This window comes from Microcaecilia unicolor, chromosome 6 (genome assembly GCF_901765095.1).
Source record: "Microcaecilia unicolor chromosome 6, aMicUni1.1, whole genome shotgun sequence".
Classification (NCBI taxonomy): domain Eukaryota; kingdom Metazoa; phylum Chordata; class Amphibia; order Gymnophiona; family Siphonopidae; genus Microcaecilia; species Microcaecilia unicolor.
In genome coordinates, this window is record NC_044036.1 from 52,181,980 (window position 1) to 52,202,338 (window position 20,359).

The following is a 20,359-nucleotide window of genomic DNA, read 5'->3' on the forward strand; positions in this document are numbered from 1 at the left end:
CCTTGCTGGTGTGCTTGCCCAGTGCTGGTTGGGGGGTTTTGCCTGCCGCTCCTCGGCAGTGGTCCAAGGGCTCATGAATTCATGTTTAGCCTTGAGAGTCCTGACAGGTAGCTGCAGTAGTGAAGGAGGGGAGGGAGAAAACCCTGTAAGAGAAAGGGAAGTTGTGGGGGACATGATGGTCAAGGGGGAGGGAAAAGAAAAGGGGAAATGCTGGACAAGAGAAAGGGGGTAAGAAGAAATGAGATGTTAGATGCCTGGGGGGGTGCTTGTGAGGAGAAGGGGAGATACTGGACTATTGGAGAAGGTTTTGAGCCACCCTTTGGGGGGGGGGAGGGGGTTACACAGCTGAAGGGTCACTTACTGTACCTGATTGTAACTTGTCTTGATCTACAGCTGCAAAAAAGGCAGTAACTTAATCCAAAATCTCTCCTCCTTTCCTTGGGCTGAATCTGGATTGTTGCTGTTTGAGATACTAATCCATTACTCTCTTAAGGAGATATAAGTTAAGTTACCTGACAATATTTAAACTGCAGTAAATAACATTAATGACGGGAGTGTGTAGAAACTCATTTTACGATGTTTAGGCTGGGAAAGCATATTTTTAAGTTCACATTTTGGTCTGTTGAAAAGTTAAATGTATAACTTACAGATTTTGATCATTCTGTAGATACTACTGCCTGGCTGCTGTTGGGGCTTTGCTCAAATATGTTGAGTTTATTCAGAATTCAGTTTATGCGCCAAAATCTCTCAAAATTTGTTTCCAAGGAAGTGAACAGACAGCCATGATTGATTCAACATCAGCTCAAAATCTAGAGCTACTTGTTAACAACAGAGACTCCAGGCAAGATTTTTTTTTAATTTGTATTCTATTTAAGGTTGTTTTAAAATCATAAAATGTATGAGAATATCGATTAACCTTACACACAGTCCAGCAGTGATGATAGGATTTTAAGCTGCTGCCATCTATGGACAGAAATAAGCCTGGATATTCAATACTGGGCCATGTTTTTACACCAGCATTGAATATCTGGGTCAGCTTTGCAACATGGACGTTTCTCAGGCACCAGTTGGAATTCAGATTGATGCCTGGGTAGCTCAATGAATAAATCTGGTTCCCTTTTCACCTAGAGTTGTCATCAAAGAACTGTTCAGGTTAAATCCTTTTCCAACCCTGATAACACAGAATGAGGGATACCTCTTTCATCTAGACCCTCGCTGTCTAGCCCTGACGACTTGGTAATTGATGGCATTGAACCTTCTTCACAAAGTCTGTAGAATACATCTTGCCTCCAGAAAATCTTCCACAAGAAAATGCTACCATTTAAAGTGGAAAAGGCTCTCTCTCTCTCTGGTGTTCAGATACGTCACTTGATCCTACTGCATGCTCTCTACCTACCCTTATGGTGTACTTCTTCCATCTTTTGGATTCTGGACTCAAAACTAATTCAGAGTATTTTTGAGCAAGGGCAAAAGAAGGAAAACAAATATTTTACAAAGGAGCAGCAAACAAAAAAGAGTGGATGTCACCAAGTACCAAAATTTCCAAAGACAAACAGTCAAGATATCCAAGGGTGTTTGTTCTCCAAATATAACAGATTAAAAAATAGGCATGCAGACTTTTGTCTGAGTTCCCGTTAGACCAGAAGACCTGCTTGCTGCTGTTGCTGACCCTCTTGCTGCCGCATCTTCTTTAAAATGGTTGCTGAGACTTACAACGGTGGCCTCGCAAGACTTCAGCGGAAATCTTGCGAGGCTGCTGCTGTAAGTCTCGGCAGCCATTTTTAAATAGTGATGTGGCAGCAAGAGTGTTAATGCGGGCAGCAAAAACAGGGGATCTTTCCTGTCCTGAAGAATCCACTAGACCACCAGGATGGCTTCAGCCAGGTTATGTGCCAGGACCCTGCGGCTTGAGGGAGACCTGCATTCAGTGGTGTACTGGAGGGAGCCCTGCATTCATTGGTATGCTGGAGAGAGCAACCAGCTCGCAAAATCTTTAAAAACTTAACAACCGGCTTTTGCGAGTGTTCTGTAGTCATACACAGGCAGAACCCGGTTGCAGCGGGAAAGTTGAGCACCATCAGTGCTTTTCATGCTAAAATTGATAGTAAGCCAATTTCAGTTCATCCCTTGATGGGTTAGATTCGTGACCTCTTATCAAACCTTCTCCGGTGGCGTGAGATCTCAATGTTGTCCTCACTGCTCTTATGAAACCTCCGTTCGAACCACTTTGTTCCTGTTCTCTGAAGTTCCTCATGTATAAAGTAGTTTTCCTAATAGCTCTTACTTCTACCAGAAGAGTCAGTGAGCTTCAAGCTCTTGTGGCAGATCTACTTTATAAGAGGTTCTACAACGATAGGTTTGTACTTTGAACCTACTCCAATTTCTCCCAAAGGTGGTTGTAGAGTTCTATCTCAATGAGTCTATTGTACTATCTGTCTGCTTTCCTAAACCACATTCTATTCCTGGAGAAGCAGCACTGCATACCTTAGACTGCAAGCGTGCTCTAGCATGCTATCTAGAACAAACAAAGCCTCGTCGGAAATCCTCCCAGCGTTTTGTATCCTTTGATCCTAACAAATTGGGAATTCCAATCACCAAGTGTACAGGTTCCACTTGGTTAGCTGACTATATCTCGTATATGTATACTCAGGCAGGGCTTATCCTCCAGGGCCAGGTTATCGCTCATAATGTGAGAGTCATGGTGGCCTCAGTTGCCCATGTCTGATCTACCTGTATTCAAGACATTTGTAATGTGGCTACGTGGTCTTCTGGCCATATCTTCACTGCTCACTACTGTCTGGAGCAGTGTTCCAGGTAGGATAGCTGATTTGGAAAAGCAGTCCTGCAGAATCTTTTTACTGTCTAAAGTTGAACTTCACCCTCCGGCCTGTTATTCTACCAGGCTCACTATCTACTTAGTTACAAAAATTCATCTTTCTTGTGGGCCTGGTAGATAGTGAGTCACATGTGTGAAAATATTATGCTTGCTTGTCCTCGGACAAAGCTCAGTTACCTGTAGCAGGTGTTTTTCAAGGACAGCAGGTATATATTCTCACATCCCTCTAACCTCCCTTTGGAGTTGTCTTCTTAGCTGGGTTCTCACTCGTGCATCGGGTGGGAAGGCACCTGTGCATGTGTGGTGGGGGCACTGCCTCAAAGTTTTAAAGTGACAGTGCACTTGACAGTGTGGGCTTTGTGGATCATGTGACCCATATGTGAGAATACATACCTGCTGTCCTCAGAGAGCACTTGCTACAGGTAAGTAACTTAGCTATTCTAGAGGGAATGTATGGGATTGAATGTCGAGAAGATATAGTGGTATGCCAGAGTGATATACTTTGTGTACTATTGTGAGAATTTTTAAATGTGATCCAGTGAGTAATGGGAAGCCAGTGTTATTCCAAAGCAATGGAGTTACATGGTCAGATTTCTTTGACCCTGTTAGCAGTTACACTGCAGTATTTTGCACCAGTTGTTAACATCTACTAGGGAATTCTATAAATGGCGCCTAAAGTTAGGTGCTATTTCCATTTCCCAAATTTCAGCATGGATATGCATTGCATAGGATGGAAGGCACTGAAATAGGGCTGAAACAGCAGATTGCTGCAGAAATTGGGAGCACGCCCTGGTAGGATAGCACTTAAGTATATCTGTGCGCAACTGCATAGGCAGTATTCCCATGAGATGAGCAGGTCAGGGGCATTCTGAAAAATTGCATACAAAATGATAGAATACCGTGGGTGCGCACCAAACGTGTGTGCCAAGTTTCAGTTGGTGTAAGTCCTGGTGCCCAAAGTTGGGCACAGAATTGCTCACCTAATGCTATTCTATAAAGAATCCTCATTCCAGAACATCCTTTATAAAATAGCGCTGGGTGCTGATTTTTTTTCTGTGCCATATTTGGACACCATTTATTGAATTTAGCCCCTAATGTTTGTAGTTTTTGCACCATGAAGTAAACTGTTGCAGTAGTCAAGGCTGGTGATTACCAGAGAGGTGAAAGTTGACGGAGTGAAAAGATAATTTAAAGCTTGAAATAGCAATGCTGAACTACATGGGAGATAACATAAGAACATAAGATTAGCCATACTGGGTCAGATCAGTTGTCCATCTAGCCCAGTGTCCTGCTTGCAACAGTGGCCAATTCAGATCACAGGTACCTGACAGAATCCCAGATAGTGACAAGATTCATGCTACTAATCCCAGGGACAAGCAGTGGTTTTCCCCATGTCTATCTCAATAGCAGAGTATGGACTTTTCCTCCAGGAGCTTCTCCAACCTTTTTTTTAAAACCCAGATACACTAACCGCTGATACGACATCCTCGGACAGCGAGTTCTAGAGCTTAACTATTCGTTGAGTGAAAAAATATTTTCTCCTGTTAATTTTAAAAGTAGTACCGTATGACTTCCTTGAGTGTCCCCTAATCTTTGTACTTTTTGAAAGAGTAAAAAATCGATTTATGTTTACCAGTTCTACACATCTTAAGTATTTTGTAGACCTCTATTATATCCCCCCTTAGCCGTCTCTTTTCCAAGTTTAAGAGGCTTAACCTCTTAAACCTTTCCTCATATGAGAAGCGTTCCACCCCCCCCCCCCCTCCCAATCATTTTGGTTTCCTTTCCTTGAACCTTTTCTGATTCTACTATATCTATTTAAAGTTACAGCAACCAGAATTGCACACAATACTCAAGGTGTGGTCACCCCATGGAGTGATACAAAGGCATTATAATATTCTTTGTGTTATTTTCCATCTCTTGCCTAATAATTATTAGCATCCTGTTTGCTTTTTTGGACACCACCATACACTGGGCGGAAGATTAAAGTGTCCTAAATGAAAACTGAGATTTGGACCGAAGATGACACCTTGAATTTTAAGGGTTGGTCCAAAGGAGGCTGGGGATCCTGCAAATGGTAGGTTTGGTCAGTCTGTTTTTCATAATGGCCTTGAGGTTTAAAATCTGTATCTTTTCCCCTAGGGCAGTGATGGGCAACCTTTTGAGCTTGGTGTGTCAAAATTCGCCAAAAAACCGAGCATAACTCGGGTGGTGTGTCACTTCGATTAAAAAAAACCATAATTTCACGATACTTATAGTTTAAATAACAAAAATGTATAATTGTAATATATAACTGTATTTAATAAACCAAAAACTAATTATTTAACTTACCTGCTTAGTGACTTCTTTGTTCATCTGTCAATCGGTTTCTTTTGTTGGTCTTGGTATTATTTAACTTGTGTGGGGTGCCGTGAACTAAGATAAGTGAGGGGGAGGGGGAATTCTTTAACTAATCTGCCTATTAGTGACTTTTTTGTTGCTGAATTTCATTGGCTAAATCTTCAATTGAAGGTTGGTATTTTGTACAATTCAAGCCCAAGCATGCGCTACTAACTTCATCTTTCAATCTGTTTCTTTTGTTGGTTTTGATATTATTTAACACTGAGAATAAGGTTTCACAAAAGTACGTAGAGGGAAAAATTGTGAGTAAAGCCATTGCTATATTTTTCAGGGTGCTAAAAGTGTCTGGTAATCGGATCCAGGCACTCCAAATTTCCTGGTAACTCAGATATTCTCTTAATAATTGCATCTTTATTCTGCATATCGTGAAATAGAACTGGTGCACATCTTAGGAGAGTTTCTTTAATAAATCCTCCCTCACTGAGTGCTTTTCCATGCTGAGCTATGGAGTGAGCAATGCTCAAACTTGCAGATGTTAAATTTGTAGAACCTTTTACAAATGTAAGGATGGAATTAGATTGGCTCTTATAAAAGTGTAGCTGCCTGGAAATGTATTCCTTCCTTTCATCCTCACTTTTTTTCAGGAGCTGGGAATGATTAGTTTCAAAATGTCTATTTATATTCCACGTTCTGCTTACTACCGTTTCAGTACATAGAACGCAAAATGATCTGCCATTTTTTTCTATAATGCCATACATCTCGGTCCATGTCTCTTGAAAGGGTCGGCAACTGCTACTACCACTTCCTTTACTTAACCTTGTTTTTTTATTTTTTGGGTTCTCCATCAGGGGGGCAGTGACAGAAGATAGAATTATAGATAGCCTGTTAGCCCTGCAGGCAATTAGGGGTTAACTAGCCTAACTGACCACCTTATGTAAATTAAGATGGCTGCCGCTATTTCTAATGGCGGGAAACGGCACCCATAGCACATGCCCTTGCCTCTCCCAGCCTCCCCCTCACCTATCTCAGTAATGATGGTCAATTAGAAATCCACGACACCCCAGAACAGTAGATTGGATGATGGTTGCTGTGGTTATGTGGTTGCTGGTAATGGCGATCACAGGGCCCTCAGAGATGCGTCCCCCACGGCATTCCACTGCTCTCTGCTCCGCCGGCCGGAAGTGAGGTCAAACGGCCATGCAGGAGCCGGGGCAGAGGGAGCAGCAGGGAGGGAACGAGCGGAGGACTCGGAGGGAGCCAATAGGAGCGCACACGGGTAAACATGCACCGGGGGGGGGGGGGGGAGGTCGCGCTGCACCTTGGGGGGGGGCGCATCGGCGATCCGCCCGGGTGTCAGCAAGGAACGCCGCTGCTTCTCTGTATGCGGCCACATGCGGCCGCGTGTCATCGAAAATGGCTACGCGTGTCAGTACTGACACGCGTGTCATAGGTTCGCCATCAGGGCCCTAGGGCCTATTTTCTTCATTCTAGGCTACCTTCAAAAAAAAAAAAAAAAAAACGAAACCCAAAACCTAACAACTGAAAAAGGGCATTGCCACTAACAACAAGTTATGGTATCTGCCTGCTGGCAGTGCCTTTAATGCACATTTGCCCCATTTATTTCTATAAAACATGTCCCTTGCTAGGAAGTCTCATTTTGTTAGGACTTCCTATCTTGCTTGTCCTTGGAGAAAACCAAGTTAGTTATCCTGTAGCAGGTGTTCTCCATGGACAGCAAGATAAAAGTTCTCATGTACCTGCCTACCTCCCCTTGCAGTTGTCTCCTAGTTTAGCTTTTACAAAGACTGAGGTAGGAACTTACATTTATGTACAGTCAGAACTCTCAAAGGCTTCTAGAACTCTTCAGGCTTAAGAGGCCTTTTTTCCACATGGGATCTGTTGCATGATGATACAGTACCTCATTAATGGTTATCTTGCTGTCTATGGAGGATACCCTTCTACAGGTTAGTTACTTGATTTTATGTATGAATGGGGGTTGAGAAGCTGAATCTTAACAAGGAAAACTTATATACATCCATAAATGGGTGAATAATAGATATGAAGTATAAATATTTTCGACAGATCGACGTTGACATTGTTGATGCATATTTACAGCAGTTAATATGTGACTGAATAGGGTGTTTTATATAGATTAGCTGACTCGGTTTTTAACCATATAAAGTACCTTATTTGATTAGTATATAATCTCCTGTTTAGGATAAAATCAGGTTCAGATCATTTCTAAATTTATTTTGTCAACTCGCAAGATTAAATTAATTTTCATTTCATAACCTGGACTTTTTTTTTTTCTTTCTCCTTGATTTCCAGTTTAATCTGCACTGGTCTTGGTTGAGTTATGACACTTTGAACTTTCATTTGCAACTACCTTCCCCTCCCTCTCCCTCCACAATTTTATTACTGCAGTTTATGGCTCTTGGCCAGGAGCCGTAAAACCTTAGATCCCTTTGGAACCCAGTATGTGTGTACCCTAAGCCTCATAGTTTCATTTTTAAAAGTAGTATTCCTTTACATCCTGCTAGATCAGTCCACATGAATGAATTGTGTTCCTTGCTGATCAGCAGTTGGAGATGGTGATTTGTTCCAGGAACATGACCTGTATAAAGGCTGGTTGTAGACAGGAATTTATCAGCATGTCTGTACATCCAGCAGATGGTAGGGGGGCTGGTGTAGTAGGATTCAGGAGTTAGGCCTGACTCCCCGAGGCACAGTCCACTGCCTGCATCTCTTGAGGCCCTTAGCTCCTAAGGTTCAGTCCATTTTGCCAAAGTGTGGGGGATTCAGATACCATTGCTTCTGTTACTGGGAGGGAGGGTCACAGGGGACTCCATCCCACAGCATCAGTGTGCCCTCGGGGGTCCCTGAGGTCCGGAGATAGTAATGCTGATCATGGACTATATGCTAGTTTATGGAAGACATATCTTACTCCCGGTGCCAGAAAAGATCACCCTCAGAGACCCTGCTGCCACAGTCAAGCTCACCAGGTGGGAAATAGAGGACACCGAGGACCAGACTCTAATGTTGCCTCTTCTTCAGGAGAATCCTTGGGACTTCAAGGAGGATGTACCTGGGGGTTCTGCATTTGAGGAGTTCTGCCTCAGGAAGAATGTGGATGACTCTTCTGTGGTGAGGCTGTTTTGGAGAGAACTGAGTCACCTTATATTTGGTGGCTTCAGCTGTGCAGATTTTGGCCCCTAGTCAACCAGACACCTCGGATGTGAATACCATCCTGGAAGGCCTGTATAAGCCCTCCAAGTCCTTTCCCTTCCACAGGGATGTCTGTTAGATGGTGTTTTCAGAGTGAGAGTTCCTAGAAGGCATCCTGAAAGGTATGAGGCTCCTGGGAAGGCTCTGTCCCTTGCTTGGGGACAAACTAGAGAAGCTGTTCAAGGTCTTTGAAGTCTGATTCCCTGGCCACTATGGTGAACATGAACACGACAAGGTTCAAAAGATAAACCTTGAATTCTCTACCTTGCCACCTCTCCCTCCACTAGTCCATTCCCCTCTCTCTCCTTCCCCTCATTCCTTTTCTTCCTTTGCTGAAGTTACTATAGAGGAAACTACACTTCTCCTTTCTTCCTCAAAATGTACCACCTGTTCCTCTGATCTCATTCCCACCCACCTTCTTAATGCCATCTCACCTGCTCTTATTCCTTTTATCTGTCACATTCTCAACCTCTCACTTTCCACTGCAACTGTCCCTACTGCCTTTAAACATGCTGTGGTCACACCTCTCCTTAAGAAGCTTTCACTCGACCCTACTTGTCCCTCTAATTACCGACCCATCTCCCTCCTCCCTTTTCTCTCCAAATTACTTGAGCGTGCTGTTCACCACCGCTGCCTTGATTTTCTCTCCTCACATGCTATTCTTGACCCACTACAATCTGGTTTTCGCCCTCTCCACTCAACCGAAACTGCGCTTACTAAAGTCTCCAATGACCTATTACTGGCTAAATCCAGAGGTCAATATTCCATCCTCATTCTTCTTGATCTTTCCGCTGCTTTTGACACTGTTGATCACAGCATACTTCTCGATACCCTGTCCTCATTTGGATTCCAGGGCTCTGTCCTTTCCTGGTTCTCTTCCTACCTTTCCCTCCGCACCTTTAGTGTTCACTCTGGTGGATCCTCTTCTACTTCTATCCGTCTGCCTGTCGGCGTACCTCAGGGTTCTGTTCTTGGTCCCCTCCTCTTTTCTATCTACACTTCTTCCCTTGGTTCATTAATCTCATCCCATGGCTTTTCCTACCATCTCTATGCTGATGACTCCAAAATCTACCTTTCTACCCCTGATATCTCACCTTGCATCCAAACCAAAGTTTCAGCATGCTAGTCTGACATTGCTGTCTGGATGTCTCAACGCCACCTGAAATTAAACATGACCAAAACCGAGCTTCTCATTCCCCCCCCCCCCCCCCCCCCCCCCCCCCCCGTTTTCTATTTCTGTTGATGGCTCTCTCATTCTCCCTGTCTCCTCAGCTCGAAACCTTGGGGTCATCTTTGACTCTTCTCTCTCCTCATATCCAGCAGACCGCCAAGACCTGTCGTTTCTTTCTTTACAACATCCATAAAATCCGCCCCTTTCTTTCCGAGCACTCTACCAAAACCCTCATCCACACTCTTGTCACCTCTCGTTTAGACTACTGCAATCTGCTTCTTGCTGGCCTCCCACTTAGTCACCTCTCCCCTCTCCAATCGGTTCAAAACTCTGCTGCCTGTCTCTTCTTCCGCCAGGGTCGCTTTACTCATACTACCCCTCTCCTCAAGACCCTTCACTGGCTCCCTATCCGTTTTCGCATCCTGTTGAAACTTCTTCTACTAACCTATAAATGTACTCACTCTGCTGCTCCCCAGTATCTCTCCACACTCGTCCTTCCCTACACCCCTTCCCGTGCATTCCGCTCCATGGATAAATCCTTCTTATCTGTTCCCTTCTCCTCTACTGCCAACTCCAGACTTCGCGCCTTCTGTCTCGCTACACCCTACGCCTGGAAAAACTTCCTGAGCCCGTATGTCTTGCCCCATCCTTGGCCACCTTTAAATCTAGACTGAAAGCCCACCTCTTTAACATTGCTTTTGACTCATAACCACTTGTAACCACTCGCCTCCACCTACCCTCCTCTCCTCCTTCCTGTACACATTAATTGATTTGATTTGCTTACTTTATTTTTTGTCTATTAGATTGTAAGCTCTTTGAGCAAGGACTGTCTTTCTTCTATGTTTGTGCAGCGCTGCGTATGCCTTGTAGCGCTATAGAAATGCTAAATAGTAGTAGTAGTAGTAAGAGAAACTTCCATGACAGGAAAGTGAAGCAGCTCCGTAAACAGGCACTATCCTTCATTGTGGTGAGGGCCCAGGACTCATTGTTCAGCCATTATGTGGCTTGAGTGCTCTTGTGGCTCCAGCAGTTGCTGGAGTCCTCGGAGGTGCTGTGTTTAGAGTCTTGTGTGGCATTTCTGGCCGGTGCCATGTATGAATGATCTGCATCTGCTCACAGATAGTAGCTTCTGTGGTGGTTACTTGAAGGTGGTGGTGGTCAGACATTGGACAGTGGATGCATCATAAGAACATAAATGTTGTCATACTGGGACACTGAAGGTCCATCAAGCCTAGTATCTTGTTTCCAAGAATGGCCCATCCGGGTCACAAGTACCTGGCAAGACCCAGAATAGTACAACAAGATTTTATGCTGCTTATCCTAGAAATAAGCAATGGATTTTCCCAAGTCCATCTTAATAATGGAGTTTTCTTTCAGGAAATTATCCAAACCTTTTTAAAATCCTGCTAAGCTAACTGCTTCTACCACATTCTCTGGCAACAAATTCCAGAGTTTAATTACATGTTGAGTGAAGAAATATTTTGTTTTAAATTTACTACTTAGTAGCTCCATTGTGTGCCCCCTAGTCCAAGTATTTTTTGGAAAGAGAAAACAAGCGATTCATGCATTCCCCTCAGTATTTTATAGACCTCTAAAATATCTCCCCTCACCCATCCCTTTTCCAAGTTGAAGACCCCTAACTGCTTTAGCCTTTCCTCATAAGGAAGTCGTCCCATCCTCTTTATCATTTTCGTCGCCCTTCTCTGTACCTTTTCTCATTCCACTATATCTTTTTTTGAGATGTGGTGACCAGAATTTTAAAAATAGAGCTACATTAACTGCTTTTACCTCATCCTTTTTTGAGTGAAAAATATTTTCTCCTATTTGTTTCAAAATGTGCTACTATGTAACTTTATGGTGTATCCCTTAGTCTTTGTACTTTTTGATAGTGTAAACTAGTTATGGTTGCCTATTCCATTCCACTCAGGATGTTATAGATCTTGATCATATCTCTTCCAAGAGCAGTCTCTAATTCCTTTAGCCTTTCCTCATATATGGGGAGTTCAATCCCATTTAGTTCAGAGAAGGGCAGTTAGAGTGATGTTTGACAGTGCAATAGCAGAAACTTGTCAACAAACAGGGGAAACCAAGGTTGTGCAGATCAATGGACTTTGCAGCTGGATTGAACTTAACCTATTAGCAATTTCAGCAGTGCACATCGTGGGAGCAGAGAATATTTAGGCAGACTTTATCAGCAGACAGCCTCTGGATCCAGGGAAAGGGAAGTTGAGCCCCTCAGCATTCTGGCTGCTGGTGCAGTAGTAGAGGGCCTCCTCTGATTTGATGGCGATATGGTATAAAGCGAACTCCTGCTCTTCTTCAGCTGCAGGAGTGAATTGGATTCTGTGCACTTAGATGCTTTGGTGGAGCCATGGCCCAAGGAGTAGCCCCTATATATCTTTCCTCCATGCTCTTTGATCAGGAGTGTTATTGGCCTTGCCAACTCTGATTTGCCATTCTGATGTATTTATTGGTAGGCTTCCCAATCACATATTAAAGTGGTGGCCAGTTGTGATGGAAGACCCAGATCCCTTTTACCTTGTGATTTGGACCTTTGCCTAATGCACGTAGTGACATAGGGGAATACCTTGATGTGACAAAAAACGCAGAAGACGCCCTGCCAACAGACAGATCATGGTCATCTTTCACACCACCCTCTAATGACATGACATTTTGTGAATAAATGCACCAAATCTCAATGTTTTCTAGATGCCTGTCCGAATTTCTTACTAAATAACACCCCTGATACTTTCATACATATCCTAACCAAGTACATCACCTTTATGTTTCATCAGGGCCAATTTCCTAAAGAGAACGGAGGCATTATCTTAACCCCCATTCCTAAAAACAAGAAGATAGCGTGGGATGTAGTATCTAACTATAGACTCGTGGCCTCCATTCCCTTACTGACCAAGGTGATGGAGGGCATAGCTGCAAAACAACTTATGGAATATATGATGCATTTTTCAATACAGCACTGTTCTCAGTTGGGCTTTCACCCTAACCACAGTACAGAAACAATTCTAACATCTCTGGTTGCAGAGCTGAGAAAAGTGGTTAGCATAGGCAGGAGAGTTATGATCCTCCAGTTCAACATGTCCTCGGCATTTGTCTTGGTCGACCATAAGTTGTTACTGAACATGCTAGACAATCTAGGTATAGGGGGCAAAGTACTATCCTGGTTTGAGGGATTCCTGAGAGGCAGATTCTACAAAGTGAAGATGTCAGGATCTCTATCATCAGAATGGATACCATAATGTTGAGTACCCGAAGGTTCCCCCATCTCTCCATCACTATTTAATATCCTAATGGCCCCCTTAGGCTACAGACTGGAAGAGAACGTTTTTATTACATACAACTATGCAGATGATGTAACCATATGTATCCCCTTTGTTAATTACATTCTAGATGCTCTAGGAGACATCAAACAAGCGCTTGATCTGATGGAATCATGGGCCACGGCTTTTAAGCTGAAACTTAACAGAGAAAAGATGAAGTTCATGGTGATAACAAGCCCATTCAAACCAATAGTAAACAAATTTTCTATTGATCGAACAGAATACTCTCTAGACATAAACATCAAAGTGCTGGGAATACTACTTGACCAGCACATAATATTAGAACCGCAAATGTCTACCCTAACGTCAAAAGTATTCAGATTGCTATGGCAACTACGATGACTAAGAGCCCAATTCTCAAAAAGCACCTTTTGCATTTTGATCCAAAGTTTTGTTTTGTCCCATATGGACTACTGTAACTTGTGGGATGCAGGACGTACATCTACAAAAAACTACAAACAATACAAAATATCTATGTGCGCCTAATCTGCAGCATATCCAGATACAGCCATGCTGCACCACTGCTGTAATCCCTGCACTGGCTACCAATAAGTGTCAGAGTGGTTTTCAAAACCTGTATCTTTATATACCAGGTCGTCTTTGGCAAAGTACCAAGCTCTATGATGCCATTAATAGAGCTAGTGCTTCCTAATCTCAAGAAAAAGCTTACAGACCACCTAATTATCCACTTCCCCAGCTGCAGAGGGGTGGTCTACAGATCACCCCATACTGCAGGCTTTCCATATAATGCGGCCAAATGGTGGAATGCATTACCCAAAGAAATATGGCATGACACCACCTATGAAAGCGTTCATTAAAAACTGAAAACATTTTTATTTATTTATTTTATTTTATTGCATTTGTATCCCACATTATCCCACCTCTTTGCAGGCTCAATGTGGCTTACAATTCATTGTGGATATTGGAAATAGAAAATATACATTTGGTTTATAGAGAGTTTGGGTTACATGGTGGTGAAGTACATGGTTGTATTACAGCAAAAGACTTTATAAGACATTCCTATCTATATTAGAGATTGTGCAGTTACACGTGTTGATCTTAGTGATATATCTTTTCGAAGAGATAGGTTTTCAGTAGTTTGCGGAAATTGGCCAGTTCATGGACCGTTTTCAGGTTGCGTGGTAAGGCGTTCCATAGCTGCGTGCCCATATAGGAGAAGGTGGATGCATGCAACAATTTGTATTTATATAAGAAATTCCTGTTGGTAGATGTGACTTAAATATGTGTTGCAAGGCATCCTCAATAATTACAACCAGATATCTCCCCTATCCAACTATAGCTCTGTTATGTTACTGTGGCCTTTGTGTGTACACCATGGGGCAGTGTACCCTCCTCTTGGTCTCCATCCCCAATCCTGGTCCCACTATTCTATCTGCTCACTGCCTATCATGCATCCTTGATATATGTTTGTATATCTGATTAATCTTATGTAAGCCACATAGAACTGAGTCCTCGACTCGGATGACTGTGGGGTATAAATCCAATAAAGTTAAAGTAATGGATGTGCTGGATTAAGGCAAAAATAGAAACATCCTACATTTTTATTCGGAAGGTGGTTTCAGGAGGCCTTTGGGTACATTCGACAAGGTCACAGGCAGTGTGTCCTGGGTGGAAACCTTAGCGATAATTCCAGAAGAGATAAGAAAGGTAGTGATGTGATTGTCACTGCATTCCTTTGTAAAACATTACAGGATTGATGTTTGGGCCAGAGAAAATGCTGCCTTTGGAAGTGCAGTGTTGGAGGGAGTGTTGTCTGCTTCCCACCCTGAGGTATAAAACTTGTGTTCATCCAATTGGTCTGGACTGGTTCTAACATAATGAAAACCAAGGTGAAATTTGGTCTTAACCTGATATTTTCTTTTCTTATTTCCTGCTAGATCAGTCCAGGGTCAACTCTGGAAGACTGCAGTTTTTAGGGGATCCATGGCAATGTCTGCTTACTCTCATTGCTCTTCCTGCTATCAGTGTATCTGTTTTCTAACTTAGTAAATGTGAAGAGGGTTCCCTTATAGGGTTCTTGATCAATGTACATAGTTTTTATTGGGTGAATGTTTGCTTTAGCTCTATCATATTGACAAGTTTATTTATTATTGCGTTTGTACCCCACATTTTCCTTCCATGCTGCGGCACTACTTATGGTGGTGATGTCACTGGAAGAGACTAGTGTGTCTGCCTCCATCTGTTGGAAAGGGGAAATAAATCATTGGTTGGGACTGGTCTAGCTGGGGGAAATTATCAGATAAGACCAAATTTCACCATTTTACATTTCTCTTGTGTTGCTTATTTTGAAAGGAATGGTCATACCCTTTTTGGAGTTCTAAATTACACCAGAACACCAGGTGGAAGTCGAAAACTTCGGTCTAACATCCTGGAGCCTCTAGTTGACATTGAAACAATTAATACAAGATTGGATTGTGTTCAGGAACTACTTCAGGATGAAGAACTCTTCTTTAGCCTTCAATCAGGTGAAAATTGGATTAAAATTCATAAATACGTATACTCCACGCCTTTTAACTTTATTTTTTTTTACTTATTATTTATTAAAACTATTTCTAGAGTGTTATTGTTCTGAAAGGTCATCAAATGCATATTTCTTTATAGTTACAGGTATAAAGACAACCTACAGTTGTCTTATCCATTATAGCTGCCATAGCAGATTTCTTATACAATATTGCAGTCATTCAGTTATCTCAGTTGACCAACTTGCTCCTTACAAATGTATTGGTGGGAAAGTTACTATTTCTCCTGAATTGAATTAACTGAATTGAGTTTTATGAACAAAATTGCAGGAAAATAGATTATGGCTCCGATCTAAATTAGATTGTGATAAACACAACTGGGAGAGTTAGTATATTAAATTTTATAACAAGGATATACAAAGCCTAGGACCTGTACCACTCAATATTAATTGGTGCTATATTAATGATAAATAAGGAGAATTGGGGAGGAGAAGAACAGGAGAATTCAGTATAGGTTGAAAAATACAGCCAAGCTTTATTTTAGTGAGTATAGGCTGAAAAATACAGCCGAGCTTTATTTCAGTGAGTATAGCCGCAAATATGGCTCACTTAAGAAGCTCTATACATCATTAGAACTCCTGCCAAAGTACCCCTCCCTTATCTTCATTAATTTTAATTAATCAAAAATGAAGGTTTTTTTTTTTTTTTCAAAGATTGATGGAGGACTCTTTTTTTTTCAAAGTAAAGTCAGTGTAGCAAAAGTCCATCTCCTCTCTTGAGAAACAGCAATTCGTGGTGAATCCACCATCAACCTTTGAAAACATAGCACTGGCGTCCCTGACAAAGGAGTTCTGAAATTGAGTGCTCTGTTGGATGTCTTGTGAGTAGTTTATGAAAAAAATGAAAGTATTGGCAGATTGAGATAAGATTTTCTACTGCTTTTTTTGAATGTCCGATGCTGGTTACACTAAATCATGTTGTGGATTTGTTTTGATTATTTTTCTAACTTTATGGATATTGCACTATAACGCTTATTAGATCATTGTGGACCTGCTAGTCTTTTTATATAATAAAAATACAAAATCTTCATTTTTGATTAATTAAAATGAATGGAGAAAAGGGAGGGGAACTTAAGCAGGAGTTCTAATGATGTATAGAGCTTCTTCAGTGAGTCGTATTTGCAGCTATACCTTTCCAGATTACATAATAAACTATAGGGTGATTGAAGGAGTAGTGTAGTCAACAGGACACATCCAAAAACACGAGGGAGGCAAATAATGTCATATACAGGGTTTATTCATAAAATATCAGTAGACAGCTAGATACGGCACCGTGTTTCGGTACAAATGTATGCCTCAGGAATCTAAAACACATAAATAATCATACAGATATATTACATAAAAATAAAATCATAATGAAAAACAAATCAATGAAAATATAAATATATTGTTCAATTAAAAAGTAATAGATTCAATGTATGTAATTAACTAAGATGCAATTTTGGACAAGGTGATAGGCATAAAATTCAAACATAGGACAATGTTTTATAGGTATAGGTGCATAAAAACTTTGGATGACCAGGATATCAAATTTAAAAAAATACCGAGATGACCAGAGTATCAATTTAAAAAATGTAGTCACAAGAACACACGGACCTTATTATGAATTGAAAGCACAAAAACATCAGATAGCATGTAGATCCGTCACAAGAGCACTTGTGATGACACAGTCTACAGATATATACATAAAAAACATCAGTGCAAAAAACACAGAGCACAAATAGTCTCTATATAAATGCTTATATATATTGCCAGGAAGAAATAATGAAATATTGGCAGAACATAAAAGGACTAATCAAATGAGGGAACCAACCATATGACTGGTGTGAATAATTGATACCTACTCAGTAATGCCAATCTACATTTTAGTCTACTTACTCAATCTTACAAATTTTTTAATTTTTAATATGCTGTGCTCAGTAACACTGTTGTGCCCAATAAAACCAAATCAATCTGGATAGGGTACACAGTCATCAGACATCATCGCACACGCCCTCCTTCCCTTCCATCCATCTTCATATTTCAAACATTAGCACCCGAAGGTCTATAACAGATAATTAGCTTAATGATTGGCTTATCTTTATTGGCTTTGTGCGTGGACTGTGCTACTTCCAGATCACCCGTAAAACTCCAACTCCATCGTAACCTCCGTGGTAAGTGAAGATGAGTTTTAAAAATCGGAGGGACAACGACCCTGGTACTGGGAGGGAGGGGGGACCCTGGAACTGGGAGGGAGGGAGGGGGAGGGAAGGAGAGAGAGAAGGGAGGGGGGCCTGGAACTCGGAGGGAGATGGGCGAGGTGTGATGCAAATGTAGGGGGGGAGGGCAAGGGACAGAGGAGAATTACTGCACCACGATGGATGGAGGGGGCAGGGGAGAGATGCTGCACATGGATGGATGGAGGGGGCAGGGCACAGAGGACGTTTGCTGCATATGGATGAATGCAGGGGAGAGAGCATAATTGATGCACACGGGGACATACACTACACTCTCACTCACACAGACACATTCTGTCTCTCAATCACACACTGTCTCTCTCTCTGACACACACTCTTTCTCTCTCACACATACTCTGTCACACACTCATTCACTCTGTCACACATACTCTCTCTCTCACACATACTCTCTCCTGACAGTTTCCTTAAAAACATAATTGCAATTAGAGGACAACCTTGCTAGCGCCCGTTTCATTTCTTTCAGAAATGGGCCTTTTTTTAAACTAGTAAATAAATAAATCCTCATATGTTTCTCCACTGTTTTCTGCTTGACTCTGAAATTTTAGCATACTTAATTAGTGACTAATCTGTCTTATAGTATATTTACATTTGCTCATTTTTATTTTGTATATCAGTTATTTCAAGGTTCTTGGATACAGAACATCTTCTTTCAAATCTTGTACAAATTCCAAAGCAGGACACAGTAAGTTTTTAAATACATTCAATCTTTAAGTACTATATTAGTAATAATAAATACTTGTACAAAATACATTTTTAAATTTGCATGTAGGACCCACAAAATGTGATTACTAGGTTCTCTAAGGACAAGTAGGATCGCAAGTCCTCATGGCATAAGTGAAGTTACTGATAGAACCTGCACCGGGGGTGGGGGTGGGGGGGGGGGGGGGAATTCTATTTCTTCAGTTTAGTAAGCAATAAGGACCAAATTCTATAAATAGTACCGAAAAATCAGCGCTGAGAAAAAAGAAACACGCTAAGCATTATTCTATAAATGATGCTCAAAGTTAGGCGCCATTTATAGAATAGCACTTAGTTCTGGGATCTGTGCCTAACTTTAGAAGCAAGGGGTAATGCCAACTAAACTCTGGCGTAAATCCTCATGTCTAAATTAGGTGCGGATCCCCCTTATTCTATAAGAGTGCACATAAATTGAAGGAACGCCCCTGATCTGTCCATGACCCTCCCATGGCTATGTTTCCTTTTTGAAACTTTGTGTAAAATTTACAAATGGATCCTGGTGCCTAAAAATGTGCGTGTAAATTTTAATTCCAATTAGCACCCCATGAGCAGTGCTAATTAGCTTGTTCAATTAACTATACAGCTGGTTTACATGTCCATGCCTAAACACTGGAGATGCACGTGTAACTAATACGCATAAGTGTGAGTCCTGCCCAGTTTCCGCCCAGACTCCACCTGTGTGTATGCCCATCTGTCAAATATGTGCTATATAAGATATGTGTGTATTTATAGAATAGTGGTTAGGTCGATTTTTGGCATTTGTACGCTCTTGTGTACACGTGTGATTATATGCTAGCATTCTAAACATTTATGTGCATCATTGGTGCATAAATGTTAGTGCCCACTTTATAAAGTTAGGGAGGGACAGCGGACCCTGGAACTTGGAGGGGGAGCGGACCTTGGAACTTGGAGGGGTGCCAGGCGGACCCAGAAACTGAGAGGGAGGGGGGATCCAGAAACTGGGGGAGGGGGGGAAACGACCCTAGAACTGGGTGGGTGGGAGGGAGGGAGAGCGGACACTGGACCTTGCAGGGGGGGCGGACCCTGAAACTGGGAGGGAGGGGGCCCCTGGCGCGCACTCTCATTCTTACACACACTCACACAAAGTCTCACTCTCTCTGTCACACACACTCACATATTCACTCTTTCTGTATCACACACTCACTCTCACACACATTCTGTAAAACACACACACTCCAAGGAAAACCTTTCTAGCGCCCATTTCATTCCTGTCAGAAACGGGCCTTTTTTTCCTAGTTATCCATAATTAGTTCCTGCGATACCTGGGACCTGATCATGATCCTTCTAAATGAATATTATGTTTACAGATGTCCAAGAGAAGTCTTCATGCTTGAGGGAAGCAGTGTAAGCATGGTAATGGTACTAAGAATTCTGGTCCATCAGAGCACTAAAGCACCCAGGTTTCCAGGGCCATCAAAGTGTCCCTGAAATGCGGACCACATAGTCTCCTCAATATTGGAGGGGATGTAATAGCCTCCAAGAGCCCGAGTCTTGCCTTTCCATACTCGCCAGGTGACTCAGGAATACATGACTACTCCTACTGCTTTCATTAAGCTGTTGTGAATGGCAGCCTTTTGAGAAACAGCTAATGAGAAGATTTGATGAGCAGACAGCGTACTTTTTTGTTCAGTGCAATGCTGTGGCTTGGACACTGTTAGGGTCAATGTAGACATCTAACCAGTCGTCAAAACTCATACATTGCCTGTAGAATAGATATCAACGTTGAGACCTCGAAGGACTTTGTTGTCAATCTCTGCTACACCGCTGTTAATCTCCAATTCATCATTGAAGGAAGCTTCACTGAGGCATTGAAGATCCTCAGTGTCTCATTGGCCAAGGTTTGACACTGATGTCAGTAGATTGAGACTAGCAGACTTCTCCTTTGGAGTATTTTTAGGGTGTGATTCAGAACAT

At 42.1% G+C, this 20,359-nt stretch overlaps 1 protein-coding gene across 1 annotated transcript in view; it reads left to right on the forward strand.

The window, feature by feature from the left end:
• The window catches only part of MSH4 (mutS homolog 4), a 183,149-nt gene that overhangs the window by 69,774 nt on the left and 93,016 nt on the right, over positions 1-20,359 (forward strand). The window contains exons 6-8 of the mRNA XM_030205714.1: positions 668-841; positions 15,224-15,396; positions 18,301-18,368. Of these exons, the coding sequence (XP_030061574.1) occupies positions 668-841; positions 15,224-15,396; positions 18,301-18,368 (415 nt within the window). The remainder of the gene's footprint in view (positions 1-667; positions 842-15,223; positions 15,397-18,300; positions 18,369-20,359) is intronic.